Source organism: Leptodactylus fuscus, chromosome 3 (genome assembly GCF_031893055.1).
Source record: "Leptodactylus fuscus isolate aLepFus1 chromosome 3, aLepFus1.hap2, whole genome shotgun sequence".
NCBI classification, from domain to species: domain Eukaryota; kingdom Metazoa; phylum Chordata; class Amphibia; order Anura; family Leptodactylidae; genus Leptodactylus; species Leptodactylus fuscus.
The window spans coordinates 170,017,211-170,033,507 of NC_134267.1; the positions used below are offsets into that span (position 1 = coordinate 170,017,211).

Sequence of the window (16,297 nt, forward strand, 5' to 3'; positions counted from 1 at the left end):
GATCGCAGGTTTTTCACTGATATCCAAACTGAGATACATATGATCACATGACGCTAATGGACACAAACACAAACAACATACAAAATAAACCAGTGCAAAACTGGGCAATTCTTATGGCGCCACTGCACAAACAAAAAATAAAATATACCCGTGCAAAATCGGGCCCTCCTGCTAGTGTACTATAAAATTTAGACTACAAACTGGGTCTGAAACATCTTAGAAATATTAAAATATAAAATTTTGAAACTTTTGTAAATTATGTTATAAAAAAAAAAAAAGTGTCCCATACTGTGTGTGTCAAAAAATCATAAAAAAGGACTGTGTACCAAAAATGCCATTTGTAAAGTACAGTTAGATAATAGCCAGCACTACCTGATATAATACTAAATATTAATTTAACATAATACTGATGCTGCAGAATACCTAACAAATACATATATGATTCTCAGGACCTTGCTGTTCTGTATTTAAAAATGGCACATTCACCATCTTAGGAAAAGAGGACAAATTGTATCAGTACACTAGTATGCCCATTATAATAAATTAGGGTTCGTTCACATCTGCGCCCTTACTCCGTTCTGCAGGTTTCCGTTTCCTGCCCAAAACAGGGCAGGAGACGGAAACCTGCAGGCATGTTTCAATCCCTTTTATTTGAATGGGCTTGAAAAGTCTCTGACCGTGTGCGCCGGTGAGCGTTTTATGCGCTCCACGGCGAAACCGTTTTTTTCAAACCGGACACAGAGTCGGACATGTAGTACTCTGTGTCCGGTTAAAAAAAATGGTTTTGCCGCAGAGAACATAAAATGCTCACCGGCGCTCACGGCCGGACTCGGCATGACAGGTTTCCGTCCTCTGCATGCAGAAGATGGAAACCTCAAAACAGAGTTCAGGCACTGGTGTGAATCCAGCGTCATATGCATTTTTATGATAAATTATAGGTTTTTAAATAGTCAAAAATGTAATAAGTTATTTTGCTTTGGCCATTGCTCTACACAAATTATTTGTACAATTATGTGAAAAATCACCTCTGCATAAGCAAATTGAGGATGTATATAAATATAAAGAAAATTAACAAAAATTATTAAAATTTAATTTTTTTCCTGTTAACTTGGTGTAATTGAAGCAGATCATAGAGAACATTTCAAAGCACAGAGATGGAATAATAACACAGACCTCTATGCACTATGCCATGACCATGCTCAGATTTCAGATGTGTATCCATGCAGCCCGGCTGTACCCATGGGTATCCAATGTTAATAAATGAGCTTCTGTATATTAATCATATCTTTAATTATAAAACAAAAGTTGTACACGCTAACAGATGCCTAGCAATTCAAAGCGATATGCTCCGCATATCACAAAGTCTTCAATTATTTTACACCCTTCAAGTTTTAGATTAAACTCAACGTCTTGGTTCAATATGAATTTAGCATTAGATTTTTGAGCCATAACTGGACCCGAGTGAAGTGCAATAAAAGGACTAGATGGAAAAAAGAAACAACCACAAGATCGAATTGAGCTGAAATCGGCTATGTTTTCTAAGTCTATGCACGTGTTTGGCTTTATAAAATATAATTAAAAAAAAATCAAAAGCCTATGTACAGACATAAAAAAAACGGGCAAACAGTCCATTTTGTCACAGTTGTGATGCATTGACAAGGCATCCTTTATCATGGATCCATCAGAGACCGGTATCTATAGAGGGATCCACTGGCAGTAAGCAGAATGAATGACAGCAAGTGGAGACTTAGAATACTGTACTAAAAAAATACCGCACTTACTGAATAACTAAGTAAAAAAAAAGCCCTTAAAGGGACAGTTCCAATAAGTGATGGCATATCAATGGGGTACCCCCACTGGTTCCAAAAATAATGAGCTGGAGTGAAAGTTCAGCACCATACCCTAGATATACCTGTTTGACGAGACCCTCCCCTCATTTTCTCAACCCTGTACTCCACACACTCCTACTCCATACACAGTAACATTCAATGAGAGGCAGAAACAGTTCTTAATATAGAAGTAAGGGAAAGTGAAAAAATGGAGGATTTCACAGACAGGATCCAAAATGTGCTAATAAAGTACACTGCTCAAAAAAACAAAGGGAACACTCAAATAACACATCCTAGATCTGAATGAATGAAATATTCTCATTGAATACTGAATACAAAGTTGAGTGTGATGACAACAAAATTACACAAAAATCATCAATGGAAATCAAATGTATTAAGCAATGGAGGCCTGGATTTGGAGTCACCCCCAAAATTAAAGTGGAAAAACACACAACAGGCTGATCCAAGTTTGATGTAATGTCCTTATAACATGTCAAAATGAGGCTCCGTAGTGTGTGGTCTCCACGTGCCTGTATGACCTCCCTATAATGCCTGGGCATGCTCCTGATGAGCCTGCGGAAGGTCTCCTGAGGGATCTCCTCCCAGACCTGAACTAAAGCATCTGCCAACTCCTGGACTGCCTGTGGTGCAACGTGACGTTGGTGGATGGCACGAGACATGATGTCCTAAATGTGCTCAATCAGATTCAGGTCTGGGGAACAGGAGGGCCAGTCCATAGCTTCAATGTCTTCATCTTGCAGGAACTGCTGACACGCTCCAGCCACATAAGGTCTGGCATTGTCCTGCATTAGGAGGAACCCAGGGCCGACCGCACCAGTATATAGTCTCACAAGGGGTCTGAGGATCTCATCTTGGTAACTAATGGCAGTCAAGCAAGCACATGGAGGAATGCCACCCTACACCATTACTGACCCACTGCCAAACTGGTTATACTGAAGGATGTTGCAGGCAGCAGATCGCTCTCCAGTGCGTCTCCAGACAATTTTTTTTTTTCTTGGGTTTTAACTGCTTGGTTGCATGTAGTTGCTCTGTATTTAGAGTCTAGCGTAGCAGCATCTCCTATATTCGGGCCTCTTAGGCTTTTCTAAGTGATTTGTTTGCAATTGTATAGTTGCTCCGGGCAGAAGGGCAGATTATTCCTCAGTAATGGATAGGGGAGGGGGCAGACTGCTTGTTATTGTACACGCCCACAATCTCAGACAGAAATGTAAACTATGTTTCAGCCATAATTTGATTATTAGCAGCAAAGAAAAACTTATACAGCACTTATAAAAGGCTTATACAGCCATAGAACAGACTGCCCAGCAAGACCCTGCACATATTTCAACTATCCTGATAACAGAATAAAAAACACAGATGCTAAAAATTTATAAAAATGGATGCATGGATTGTCCGTTAAAATTGAAGAAAACAATGTAAAAAAAAAAAATGTAAAAAAATATATATTTTTTTTTCCGAGGACTGAAAAGTGGGACACTTTTGCATCCTTCAAAAAAAAAAAAAAAAAAAAAAGAAATAGATCAGATTTTATTTACCACTTACTCCATGGGAAGGCCAAAATCTGTTTTCATCCATTTTTACAGTCCATTTTTTTGCATCCATTAGAGTCCATTTTTTGCATCCATTTCTAAATCTTTAAAATGGACCTGTTAAACAGATGATCAAAATGTCCTGTAAGTGGCGCCTAAAACAGACAAGTCAGGGGAGGTGACAGGTCCTCTTTATCATGAACTAATTTAAAAGGTATCTATAAAAAGCTGTGGATCGCTGACAAACTGCTGAGCCTTTCCAAAATGAAAAATAAAATAAAATCAATTATGGTACGCTGGATCCATTTCTCCTGAGTTCTCCAGTGTAGCATAATCCCTGCATTTGCTCAAAGATGGCAGTAAATGATGTATTATGGCAACATTTGACATAAAGGGTGGCTAAAAACATTAATGAAGGAATATCTGCATAACATATCACACTCTTGTAATGTTTAACAAAACCATTCCATCGCCGTGTTTGATGCCGGGTGTGCAAACAGCGAGGGTACCGTAAATATATATACTTCCTTCCCACCAATCAAACATTTACCCTTCGCCACTGGTGAAAGGCAACAAGATCTTTTTACAAGGTCTCGTCTTTTTCAATAAATTTTGCATGAAAACATGTTACCCAAGCACAAAGTTGCCTGCTGTCGCATTGGAAGTATGATAAATGTTTAATGAAAACAACACCGCTCAGCTTGGTGTCAGACAACAGCTATCACACAGACCTGCTTTGATCTAAGCAGACACTTAAAAGGAGTTCTGAGAATGCTTTGCTCCACAGAACTCTATAACCTATATGCAAATAGCAGGGAATTAGCATAAATGACTTCCTGCTGCATAAAGAGGATGTAAGAGGGAAAAAAAATATGACAAGCTCCAAATAAAAAGCTAGCGTCTGCTGTCAGACTAGAAAAGTCCAGAAACCTTAGTTTGTTTGTGAAAATATGTTGTCACAGAGGAGATACAGAAGTGTCTCCCTTGCCAGGATCCCCAAGTGATAGCATCAGATGCTGCAAAAAAATAAAAGTGGTGAGCAAAGTACACCTACTTATAGTCCTAGAGCTACAAGGCAGGGATTCCCAGCTCGTACCAATGGAGCCATAGTTATTAAGATGGCAATGCATTAGCTGATTCTTCGTCTACGCAATGTACAATAAGGAACTCTTATGAGAACTATAGGTTATCGAAAGTTACAGTAGATTATGGGTGACCAAAAAGTGTACCTGAAACCACACGGGAAACTGTACCAAAAAGGGTAGGCTCCCAAGTGGACCTTCACAGCTTGCAAGATCCCCATGGATCTCCAAATGGACAAGAAATAAGTAACTGAAACTTTAGGCAAGGATGCCTCCAGTGTAAACAGTGATAACTTTTCATGTTTGGTCCACAGTTCCTTCAGTTGTCCTGGTGCCTGCCTCTGAGATACAAGCAACATCAATGGATCTGGGGGTTAAGGAGTCAGAAATAGTTTATACACTTAGGGGCCAAAAGTCACGGGAAGACGTGTCCCAGTGCCAGTTGAGTTGGATATGACACTCAAACATTGTGACGTGATGCGGCCTATGGCGCTAGTGTCGCCAGGATATCTGAGCAGTCTGATGCAGACAGGTGTCTTGTGAACATGGTAGCACGTCACAAGTTAAGTGACTTTGAACGTGGGATAATAATCAGTGCAAGGCGCACAGGGCATAGCATTTTTGAGATTACACAGGAATTTGGGTTTCCGAGGTCAACAGTGTCTCGGGTGGACCTGCAAAATCGCAGAGACAACATTGGCAGCCGCATAAACTGGCGCACTGGTCGACCACGAGTGTTCATGAACGGATGCCACGACACCTCCGCAGAGTTGTAGGGGGCTCTTGACGGTCTAATGTGGGTCAAATCGCTGCCGATTTGAATGTGGGGCACCAGGACCCCATTTCAACCAGGACTGTCTGCAAGAATGTCCGACCCATGTCCCTTTGCTGATGCCGCAACACAGAGCTCAAAGACTGGCATGGACCCATGACCATAGTCATTGGAGCATGGAACAGTGGCGGCATGTGGCATGGCCTGATGAATAATGGTTCCAGTTGTAAAGAGCCGATGGGCATGTGAGAGTGTGGCGTATGATCCATGAAGCCATGGATCCTGCATACCAACAGGGACATGTCTAGGTGGAAGGCGGCTCCGTCATGGTCTGGGGCCCATTGTCTGGGTGCAGGGGCAATGACCGGTGCTCGATCCGTGCAACTTATGGCAAATCATCTGCACTTTCTGGTATTGGAGTTCCCTGATGGGGATGCTGTGTACCAACAGGACAATGCAACATGTCATCACTCGGTGGCATGGGGCTGGCTTAATGAACACACCAGTGACATAACGACTCTCAACTGGCCTGTCCGCTCGCCCAACCTCAACTCCAGGCTGGGATGCTGTGGATGCCAGTGTCCGCTCCATGGACCAAGCGCCAAGTACACAGGACCAATTGTGAGCTGCAGTGCAGACTGCGTGGATCAATACCCCCCCAGAACTCTTCCAACACCTCGTGGAGTCCATGCCTCGCCATCTTGCTACAGTTATCAGGCCTCGCAGAGGGACGACCCACTATTAACGGCACATCCAATACCTTGCCATGACTTTTGGCCACTCAGTGTATCTTATTATATTGTAGACTAGTCAGTGAAAGACAATGCCCAGTAGTCACTATACATACACCAAGTAAGAGGCCAACATGGGGACAGATCCCACAATAAATCTCAGCAGTGTTTTAAAATTAAAGAGGGAAAATTAAATTTGATCCTGAGGGCACACTGTAGAAATACTGTACATACAAATATTACTGGACACCTATTTGCCAGTTCCTAAAACTGCATTGACATTAATCTTGTTTCAGTACTAGACCTTGCCTGAGACAGTTCCTGTACTGTAAGCCCTCTCAGGAGAATGCTGACTAGTCTTTGTCTTGAACTATGGCCCCCCAAACATTTGTAATGTGCTATTCTCACCCAAGAGAGCACTGTGGAGTAAGGGAGTTAGTGGCTGACATACATGTGCCCATCCCCAACATTCACAAGGATGAGTTGCTTTACAGGAAGCCAGTTTGCCCATCAGTATATTTTTGTCATGTGGGAGGAAAGCAAAGTACCCTGATGAAACCTATGCAAACACAGGGGGAGTCGGGGGGGGGGGGGGGGGGCATACAGATGTCATACAGAGTTTGGATTAAAATCCAGGCACCAGCACTGGAAGGAAACAGTGCTGCTAACCACTAAACTACCCCAATCTACCAAGTATGCAGGGGATGAGGGGGCCTACTCATGCTCAAGAGCCCATGCTAGCAGCCAGTATACCACAGGTTTCAATTTAAACAAATTTTTGAAAATGCAGCTTTTCTGCAGATTTTTTCCCCGCAATGTATGTATGAGGTTAAATAATCTCTCATTCACTTTGCTTGTACTACAAATTGCATTGTTTTTTTTCTGCTGCAACTGCCAAAAACACTATGTTTACGCAACATAAGACATTAGCCTAGAGAGGTTTTCCCAACACAGACATACAGTACATGGCATATCCACAGGAGTTCTGAAAACAGCTGAGCACTTATGTAACTGGAGGCTAGTAGCCAGCGTTGGGATGGTGGTAATATGGCTGCTCCACAGCAGTCAGAACCACACTTTTTCTGCAGCCAACACCTTTTTTTTTTTTTTTTTTTTTTTTTTATAAATTCTTTATCTACAACAATTAAAACAAATAAGCATAAAATACAAAAACAGAAAAGCATGCCCCAAACAGCAAGGGCCAAAAAATGAACATCTCAAACAAATAATAATAGTTACAATGAAGCACAGTAGAAAGGGGGAAAAAAAAAAAGAGAAGGGGGGACATAACAACAAAGAAGAGGGAGGGAAAAAGGGGGGGGGGGAGTCTCCATTCCACAGATCCAATACAGGAGAGAAAGTGGAATTGGTGACTTCCAGAGGGCAGGAATGCATGCTCTAACTGCTAGTGTCCGCTGCTAATGTCCGTTCAAAATCTTGTGCGAACATTAGCAGCGGACATTAGCTGTGTCCGTGACAGTTTGCATTGATTTAAATGGACATCGGGTGCGTTCTTTTACAGTCTGTAGGTGTCCTTAAGTGTCCGTTCCCAAAGATGTCCGACTTTTAAAGCAGACAGCAAAAACCTACATGTCGGGTTTTTCTGTCCGCTTGAAAAGTCGGACATCTTTGGGAACAGACAGTTAAGGACAGGCACGGACTGTAAAAGAACGCACCTAATGTCCATGTAAATCAATGCAAAATGTCACGGACACAGCTAGTGTCCGCTGCTAATGTCCGTGCAAGATTTTGAACAGACATTAGCAGCGGACACTAGCTATCGGACAACAACGGTAGTGTGAACGCTCCCTAAGTGTCATAAAGAGGATGTACGGTAGGTGCAGAGGGAGTAGTCCTAGAGGTGCAGAAGGAAGAAGGGCCTTTGGAGTTAATGGAGGAGAACACCAGTCTGTCAGGCTGGGATGCTGCAAGGGGAAGGAGGAAGGGCCAATACATTGTTGTGTCCCACAACAGTTTCCGCCTAAGCTGTTACCCAAATAGCAACCCCTGCAGATCACTGAAACCTGTCCACTGGTGAGGTAGATGATGGATTAACAAGTAATACAATTCAGTGCCAGATGATGAGTTTAAAATAGAAATTGTAGTTAGGCCCAAAGTCCAAGAACACAGGGCATGGTGTCAAAGACACTCCCAAATGCTATTGTGGGGGATGAACTGCTTTTAACCACGTGTCCTAGGCTGTCTGATTTGCAGAACAAGATGGCGTCTTTCTGGCTAGAGGAAGCTTCCTTTTTTAAGCTGCCCAACAGTGTTTGGGAAAATACTTTGGGAAAGTATTTTAAATACAAAATACTTATGACTGAAGTATTTTAAATAGAAATACTAAATACTACTTCAAAAGTATTTTAAAAATACTAAAATACTTGAAAAATGTAAACAAAAAAGTTAATAAAAACAAAAAATGGAACAATTGAACATAGGCTAAATGGATGTGGCCCGGTACAGTTTTGTTTGTTTTTTTAATGTAGATAGTGAGCCCCACATAGAGCTCACAATGTACATTTTTTCCCTATCAGTATGTCTTTGGAATATGGGTTTGAAATCCATGCAAACACGGGGAGAACATACAAACTCCTTGCAGATGGTTTTTTGCCCTTGGCGGGATTTGAACACCAGGACTCCTGTGCTGCCAGGCTGCAGTGCTAACCACTGAGCCACCGTGTGGCCCCCTCCAGTACAGTTTCTTGTACTGACCCGATCCTGTAGTGCTTGTAAAAGCGTTCTTGATGTCGGTTGTGGCAAGCAAGTTCAAGGTGTGGCTCTGGCACCTTAAGTGCTGAGGCAGGATAATGGCGTCACCTAAGTCACCTTCATCCAGGGTGCCGTCATTGTCCGTTTCTTCATGCTGAAGAATTTTGTTAATGTCCAGCCTTTGTAAGTCATCATCCTTGACACGGCCACTATCTTCATCTTCCAAATAACGTCTTCAGAGGCACAGAAATAAGAACCCAATGTATTTTCTTCACCAAATTCGTTGAACGCCTTAACAAAATTGCTACCGTTGTCAGTGATGGTGTACGAAATTTTATCGACGCTTAAACCAAACTTCTCATGCGTGTGGTATAAAGCTGCAGCAACTTCTTTGTAAGAATGTGCCCCGACGAGCCTTTTGCAGGAAATGGCGATTGATTTTCATTCCAAATCATTGGAGATCCAATGAGCAGTGACGCCGAAGTAGTTTTTCCGGTTACTCGACCATAAATGGGCTAGTTTTGAAAAAAGTTCCATCCAAAATTGCAGGGTGATGCGGGTCTTCGAGATCTGAATCATTGTCGGTTGCGTCCCCTTCACTGGTATTACGATTTTCCTCCATTTTTTAAGTAATTTTACGGAATGGATTACGCGATCGGGATGATTAAAAACTAAAAATAAATCACACTTCACTGCAAGGCGGACTTGCGTTTCTGGAACGCGCTGGAATTTTCCCTCCTCTTGTCGCACCTCGCACGAGATACGAGAAACGAGAGTGATGATGCGACTCGCGCTGTTGTTTTGTATTTTTTTTTAAGTCCGGTGAGGCGGGTTATTTAAATTACATTTGTTTTGAATTAGACAGTAATTAAAATACGTAAAATACTTCCTAAAAGTATTTTAATTACAAATACGAAATATTGAATAAAAAAAGTATTTTAATTACAAAATACAAATACCTGACAAGTATTTTAAATACTATTTTAATTACTTGTATTTTAAATACTCCCGAACACTGCTGCCCAATGTACTTTCAAGCTGGCTACACTCAAAAGTTATCCACTGCTCCCACAAGTGATTCTCCTTCCAAGCTGTCCTCAAAGAGCCAGACCACCCACCAAAAGTGGAAGAATGGATGGAGGAGTCTCACCATGGGGAAGAAAACAAACAAGTACCCCCCCAAATGCAATTCAGAGGCAGAATAAAGTGGCTCCTCTAAGGGGTTACGGTGCAATACATTTTCAATAAAGCCACATTTGGAGATTTAGTATCCTGCACACTTAACTTAAACATACTTAAAGAGGACCTTTCACCATATCTGGGCACATGCAGTGTTATATACTGCCGGAAAGCTGACAGTGCGCTGAATTCAGCGCACTGTCGGCTTTCCCGATCTGTGCCCGGTGTGAAGAGCTTACGGTCCGGTACCGTAGCTCTTCTATGGTCAGAAGGGCGTTTCTGACCATTAGCCAGAGACGTCCTTCTGCCTCGCGGCGCCTATCGCGCTGTGCTGTGGAGCGGGGAGGAACGCCTCCTCCCTCTGCTCACACAGCTCGTCCATAGACGAGCATTATCAGGGAGGGGAGGGGGCGTTCCTCCCCGCTCCACAGCACAGCGCGATAGGCGCAGCGAGGCAGAAGGACGTCTCTGGCTAATGGTCAGAAATGCCCTTCTGACCATAGAAGAGCTACGGTACCGGACCGTAAGCTCTTCACACCGGGCACAGACGGGAAAGCCGACAGTGCGCTGAATTCAGCGCACTGTCAGCTTTCCGGCAGTATATAACACTGCCTGTGCCCGGATATGGTGAAAGATCCTCTTTAATGGGAAAATCAGAAACTCCCACAATGGATAGAACCATACATGTGTAGCCACGTCTCCATTCGCAGCAATGAGATCGGGTTCCTGATCTGGATTCTTGAGAGAGATAGACCCCAGTGAAGGGACCTATATGAAAAAGTCATATATGGTATATTGTGTTTTATGGACTGAGTTGGAAAGAGCCAGGGCTCATATTTGTTACTGGCTGATAGAAGTGACACATTTTGCTGATGGGTTTCCTGGCCTAAATGTATTTTTCTACTGATGACCTACTCACTGGATTGCCACTGCTGTCGCTTCTGGTGCCCACAGTCTGCTGGATCAACGGATCCATGTTGGATCCCTGCAGATCAGCTACTGATGACCTATCCTGTATAACAAAAATGCATTTGGGATAGGAAAGCCCCTTTAAGTATTATGTAGGTTATAAGAATTGAAGTCGGGCTGAGATATGTGGCCATAATATACGCCAGTTTTAAGTCACCAAATTAGTTTCCTATCATGATTAGTGAAATGTTTCCCTTTTAATTGATTCCAATGAACAAATAAGGCAGATAGAAAAATACGTACATGCATAGCTATAAGGGGACTACTATGATAACAACTTGATACTTCAATTTTGTTTGGTTTTATATAAAAAGCAGAAGAAAAACAGTTACTTTAAAGTGCAACAAGCAAAGCAGAGCTATTTCAATGCAACTGTTTCTAACAAGCCATTTTCAGAATAGATGCCACCCCTATGCAAGTACCTGTTAAAGAAAATTGTATTCAGATTAATGCTCACCGCTAGACGACACCAATGGAGTCCTGATGCTTGATAAGGTTTACTCGACCAAAATGGACAAAGTTGAGTGTAATATAATAACTCAGGAGACAGTAGTGATGCAGCCAGGCCGTAATAATGTAATAAGAGGAAACAGATGAACAGTAAAGAGCTATGATTTAAATAATTCTATAGGGCCTAGGTAGAACTTCCCATAAATTTATACAAGAAGAGTTTATTCAAGTAGCAGTCATAATAACTAATGCTATCATGAGGAAGAGATTTGTAGTCATAGTCTCTCCTAAAATGGAGGTGGTCTCAGCTCTATTTGATAAAATTATGCTATTTTATACCCACGCTCAGAGATGGCCTTCACCAATCACATAGAATTGCTAATATCTCTATGTTTAAAATGAATAACATGCACATTATCATGATACAACTTCCACACTCCGGTGTAAATCAAACTTCATACACTCCAAAAGATAAGAACCTCACATGGATTTTCTGAGGAAGCTGTTGAGATAAAATATGTATACTCCATCAGAGGCTTCAGATGCCGAGCGGTTAGCCAGATTTGTATGCTGAAGACTGAGATGCCGGTGATCATCAGCAATCACTGACAAGACAGGAGTCCTGTCACCGTACGTAAGGGGAAAAAGCTCAGAAGAACGGCATTATCATTTATCTGATGGATGATCAGCATAGACAAAGCAAATTATATCCTCTCTTCCTAAGACTTAACTGAATGGACACAATGAATGGAGAAATCAGGAGAAACATTTGGCCAAGCAGCAAGTTTATTTTTAAAGAAATTTACAATATTGTTCTGACAAATTAGGGGTAAAGTTCTAGAACAATTTGATGACCCTGGCATCCCCTTTATGCATATTTTTGAAGTAGATTTCTTGATTCTGATTTGCGAACCCATCAAAGCATCTGCTCTCTAACAACCATAGTGTCTGGGTCATCTGAAGAATGTCACGTCCTTTACTCATCATTGTTACATTTCTTGTAGATCCTCATAACTGCAGTGGCTATTGCGTTGGCTAGCCTGTGGTGTAAAATCTATAAAATGACTTGGCCTGTGCAAAAGGATGTAGACTTTGATACAGAAAGATCCCCAGGTTGTGATTTTCCAGGATAGTCACCAGATGGTATGCAGATGCACTGGTGATGACAGGTCAGAAATAAGAGGAGACATGCAGCAGGGATGGGACTGCAAGCATGAAGACAAGAATTGGAACAAGGAGCGAGACCATGAAGAACAGAGTTGTAGAGTACAAGAACACCAGATGTGGAGCGTAGAACAAAAGCGAGAGAACAAGACATGGAGCAAGGAATGGAAGCAGGAGAGCAGAAACAAGACCCAACAGCATGAAACCCACAGTATGTCCCAGAATAGGGACATGGACTACAATAGAGCCAAGGGACATCACCAGGAAACGGAAAGGCTCACACAAGGTCTTTATAAGGAAAAATATCTTTTTTTTTTTAGGTAGAGAAGTCTTCAGTAGTTGATACCTTTATTAATGGCTAACTTAAAAAATGATGACATATTGCGATCTTTCGGGATATTAAAGCTATCCCTTCACTAGCCTGATGAAAGGATAGCTTTAATATCCCGAAAGCTCGTAATATGTCATCATTTTTTAAGTTAGCCATTAATAAAGGTATCAACTACTGAAGACTTCTCTCCAAAAACATTTTTTGCCAAGGTCTTTATGAAATGGTCAACTCACACAAATTTCATTACCCATGAGTTCAGTCTGATTGGTCTGTGGGTTCAGAACAATCACAGACTAGAAATAAGACAGCTTGAGCCAAGTTCCTCAAGTGCAACCAGTTATTGAGGGCAAAACTTCAGCGCAGGGCAATGCCAGTTTTGGTAGCTGTGCAGAGATGAACAAAACGTCTAGCAGACTTCCTACCTATCTCTCAGGTGAGAGGGTCCAGAAGTATGTTATTTACCCAATACCGAATGATACAGATATAAGATAGATGGATTGTAGTCGTGTGAGTGGATGTCTTATTAGTATTTTACACCTGTACTCTATCATATATTACAATAGGGCCTGTCTGCATCCTTAACAGCCATGTTTTATTTGGTATTGGGTAAGTGTGGCCATTTTTTGTTATGTATTTTTGGTACATTATGTCCTTTTTCAGTAGTGTGTTTTTAGCTTTTAAATATATACTAATTTTATGAGCATCATTCCTCAGTATTGGGTGCATTACTTTTAATATGGTTATTAAAGGACCTTTTACCATCTCCTTTTTGCAAAATCAGTGGAGCAGCTATTAAAAGATGTAAAAAAAAATTTTGATGCTTCATGTGCTATTTAGCCTCTGTACTGTAAGGAGGGAGAAGACAAGGAATGGGAAATATTCCGAGCTTTGACACTGTCCACCTATGACTGGCGCTCTGAATCACTGCCCCGTACCTGCTCCTTCCTGACACTGACTACCTAACAGTACAAAATCTAAACAGCATATCAGGCACAAAACTAAATGCACAGATTGCTGGTGGAGTCCACAGAGTAAATTCTAACTGGGATTTACATGAAAATGGGGATTCAAAGGCGAATAACAACAGAATATTTGGAAACTGCAGATTCCCCTCTACAAGATACTGGGATTTGTTTCAACTGGTATATACTTCAGAAAAAAAAAAAAAAGAAATGCTGTCTAAAGGTATATTCACACGACTTATTGATTGACTAGGAGATTAATGGCCGTGTGTCTGTTTGGGTTTTTTTTAATGGATGTCACAAGGCAGCATTAAATTCAATGTCAGTGAACGGGGGCTATTCACATGACTGTTACAAAATGTTGGGGCTACTTTTGGCCGTTTTCACTGAAATCTATGGGGAATCTGTCAAAATGGGTGCCCCTCAGGCGCTGGAAAGCCGTAAATAATGGATGTTTTTCACAACCATTTTGCACCTCACTTGTCTGAATGAAGCCTTATTATTAAAATTAATTTGTCACAACTGGCCAGGACCCTCTACATGATGACAATGAGGGTTCAATATGCATCACCAGTATCAAATAGTCTTCTGTTATCACTGCAATTTAGCTGCTACAAGCTTATAAACATTTAGGGGCTGATTTATCAACACCAACATTTTCCATGTCATTGTAGATAACACCTGCTTCCCTGGAGTTTGCACCGAATTTATTATGAGGTACAAGCACAATTAGGAGCATCCTCTGGGGTCTGTGATTCTAAGCAGAAATCTATGCCAGGATTGGCTTGGATTTCTGGCATCAGAAATCTGAAAGGCCAATAGCACCACCTCTACCATGTCCCCTTTGAGGAAAAGTGGTGTGCAGGGTGCAAAATTCAAAGCGTCACAATTTCTGCAGAATTCTCATTTGTACATTTAAAAAAAGCAGTTTTTTATGGTATGAATACAAGTTTCCTGGCACACAAGGCATGATAAATCACACCCTGAATCTTTTGTACCATAAAAACCTTGCTCTAGTGCGGCCCAAGTTCTGATTTCCTACCTTTGTACACAGATTATAGAAGGCATTGGGCAAAATTGTGACTGTGGCATTGGTTTATACACATCAAGTAAAATCAAAACAATCAGATGTGCAGTATACAACTTTGTGTACTGTAGCAGATGGAAATTACAATGGGGGAGACTTAGTAGTCTTTGTACGACAGTTCTCTGGCAAACAAGGCATTAAGATGTGGAAATTTTTCCCACAAATATTTTTTGTTTGTAAAAAACAAAAATAAAAAATGCACCTTTATCAATCTTTGCGTTGTTCTCACAACTTTTCTGAAAGGATAAATAACCCCTGAAATGTAGGCCAGCTATAAATGAGGTGCCCCAATGAGTGGTACAGCAAAGGCTAGGTGCACACTTGAGCTGGGCTCTCCGTCGTTCAGGTTCCCCATCAGACCCAAATTACGGAGAGAATCCATCTGCTAAAACAGCGGTTACCCGTGGACCCTATAGACTATAATGGGGTCCGCGGAGTGTCCATGGGTTTCCTCTGTTTTTATATTGAAAACGGAGGAGAGAAAAGTTCTTCGTGCAGGACTTACAATCTACAGTGGAGTCTCTCTGATGCAGAGGTGAACCTAGCCTAATCTACAGCCAATGATCACTGATCAGCCCTAACAGGGTTAAAGAACAGCCAACACCCTCAAAACATAAAAATGAACATCAAATAAGTTACGGGTTATTACATATACAAATGATCATGACAAATAACTGCAACCACCATTCCTAGGAACAGTCCTTCCCAATAACTGGCCTTTCTAAAGGTGCCGGTGAGCATATGAAAAACAGTTGCATGCTTGAGGAATGTTTGCAGCTTTTATACTACACCTAAAATCAGTGTTTGTCAGTAGTGTTGAGCGAATAGTATTCGAATACCTCTGCTCCCATAGGAATTCATGGAAGTGGCCGATCGCGAAGGGGTTAAGCACCGGCCGCCGGCACCTGCAGCGTGCCAGCCGCTCTCATCCATTCCCATGGAATGAGGTATTCGAAACTAGAGTTGCAAATACTATTCGCTCATCTCTATTTGTCCGCATTACATTGTTGTGGAAGCTTCTAAGTTTATGTGGAAGAATAATTTGTTCATCCCCACACAGTAGCAATGATTGCTAAGTATAAGCTTAGCAAATGAGCAGTAATGATCAGAAACTTCCAAGTTAAATGGACCCTAAATAAGTTAGCTATCCTATGAAAGCTTGATCACAATAAGTTAGTTCGTATGGCAGTAACTATCAACTTAAGATGAAAGACCTACCCAATTTTGGAAGTTGACCCTTTTTCTTTTCTTCTCTCTTTTTCTCTCGTCTTCTCCTTCACTCTGCCTTTTCCCCTCTCCTTATCATAAGACTTGCTGCGAGATCTTCTTCGACTGGAGCGTTCACTGCTACGGCTTCGAGACCTTCGATGTCTTGATCTGGATCTAATAACACAATATTAACATATTATATACATAGTTTAGTGACATAAATGGGCATTATTTCCCTAGAACACCATTTCACAATTTAGGTATACTATT

General features: G+C 41.5%; 1 protein-coding gene across 1 annotated transcript in view; it reads right to left on the reverse strand.

The window, feature by feature from the left end:
* Positions 1-16,297, reverse strand: part of RSRC1 (arginine and serine rich coiled-coil 1) — a 226,392-nt gene that overhangs the window by 164,181 nt on the left and 45,914 nt on the right. The window contains exon 4 of the mRNA XM_075268757.1: positions 16,037-16,201. Coding sequence (XP_075124858.1) covers positions 16,037-16,201 — 165 coding nt within the window. The remainder of the gene's footprint in view (positions 1-16,036; positions 16,202-16,297) is intronic.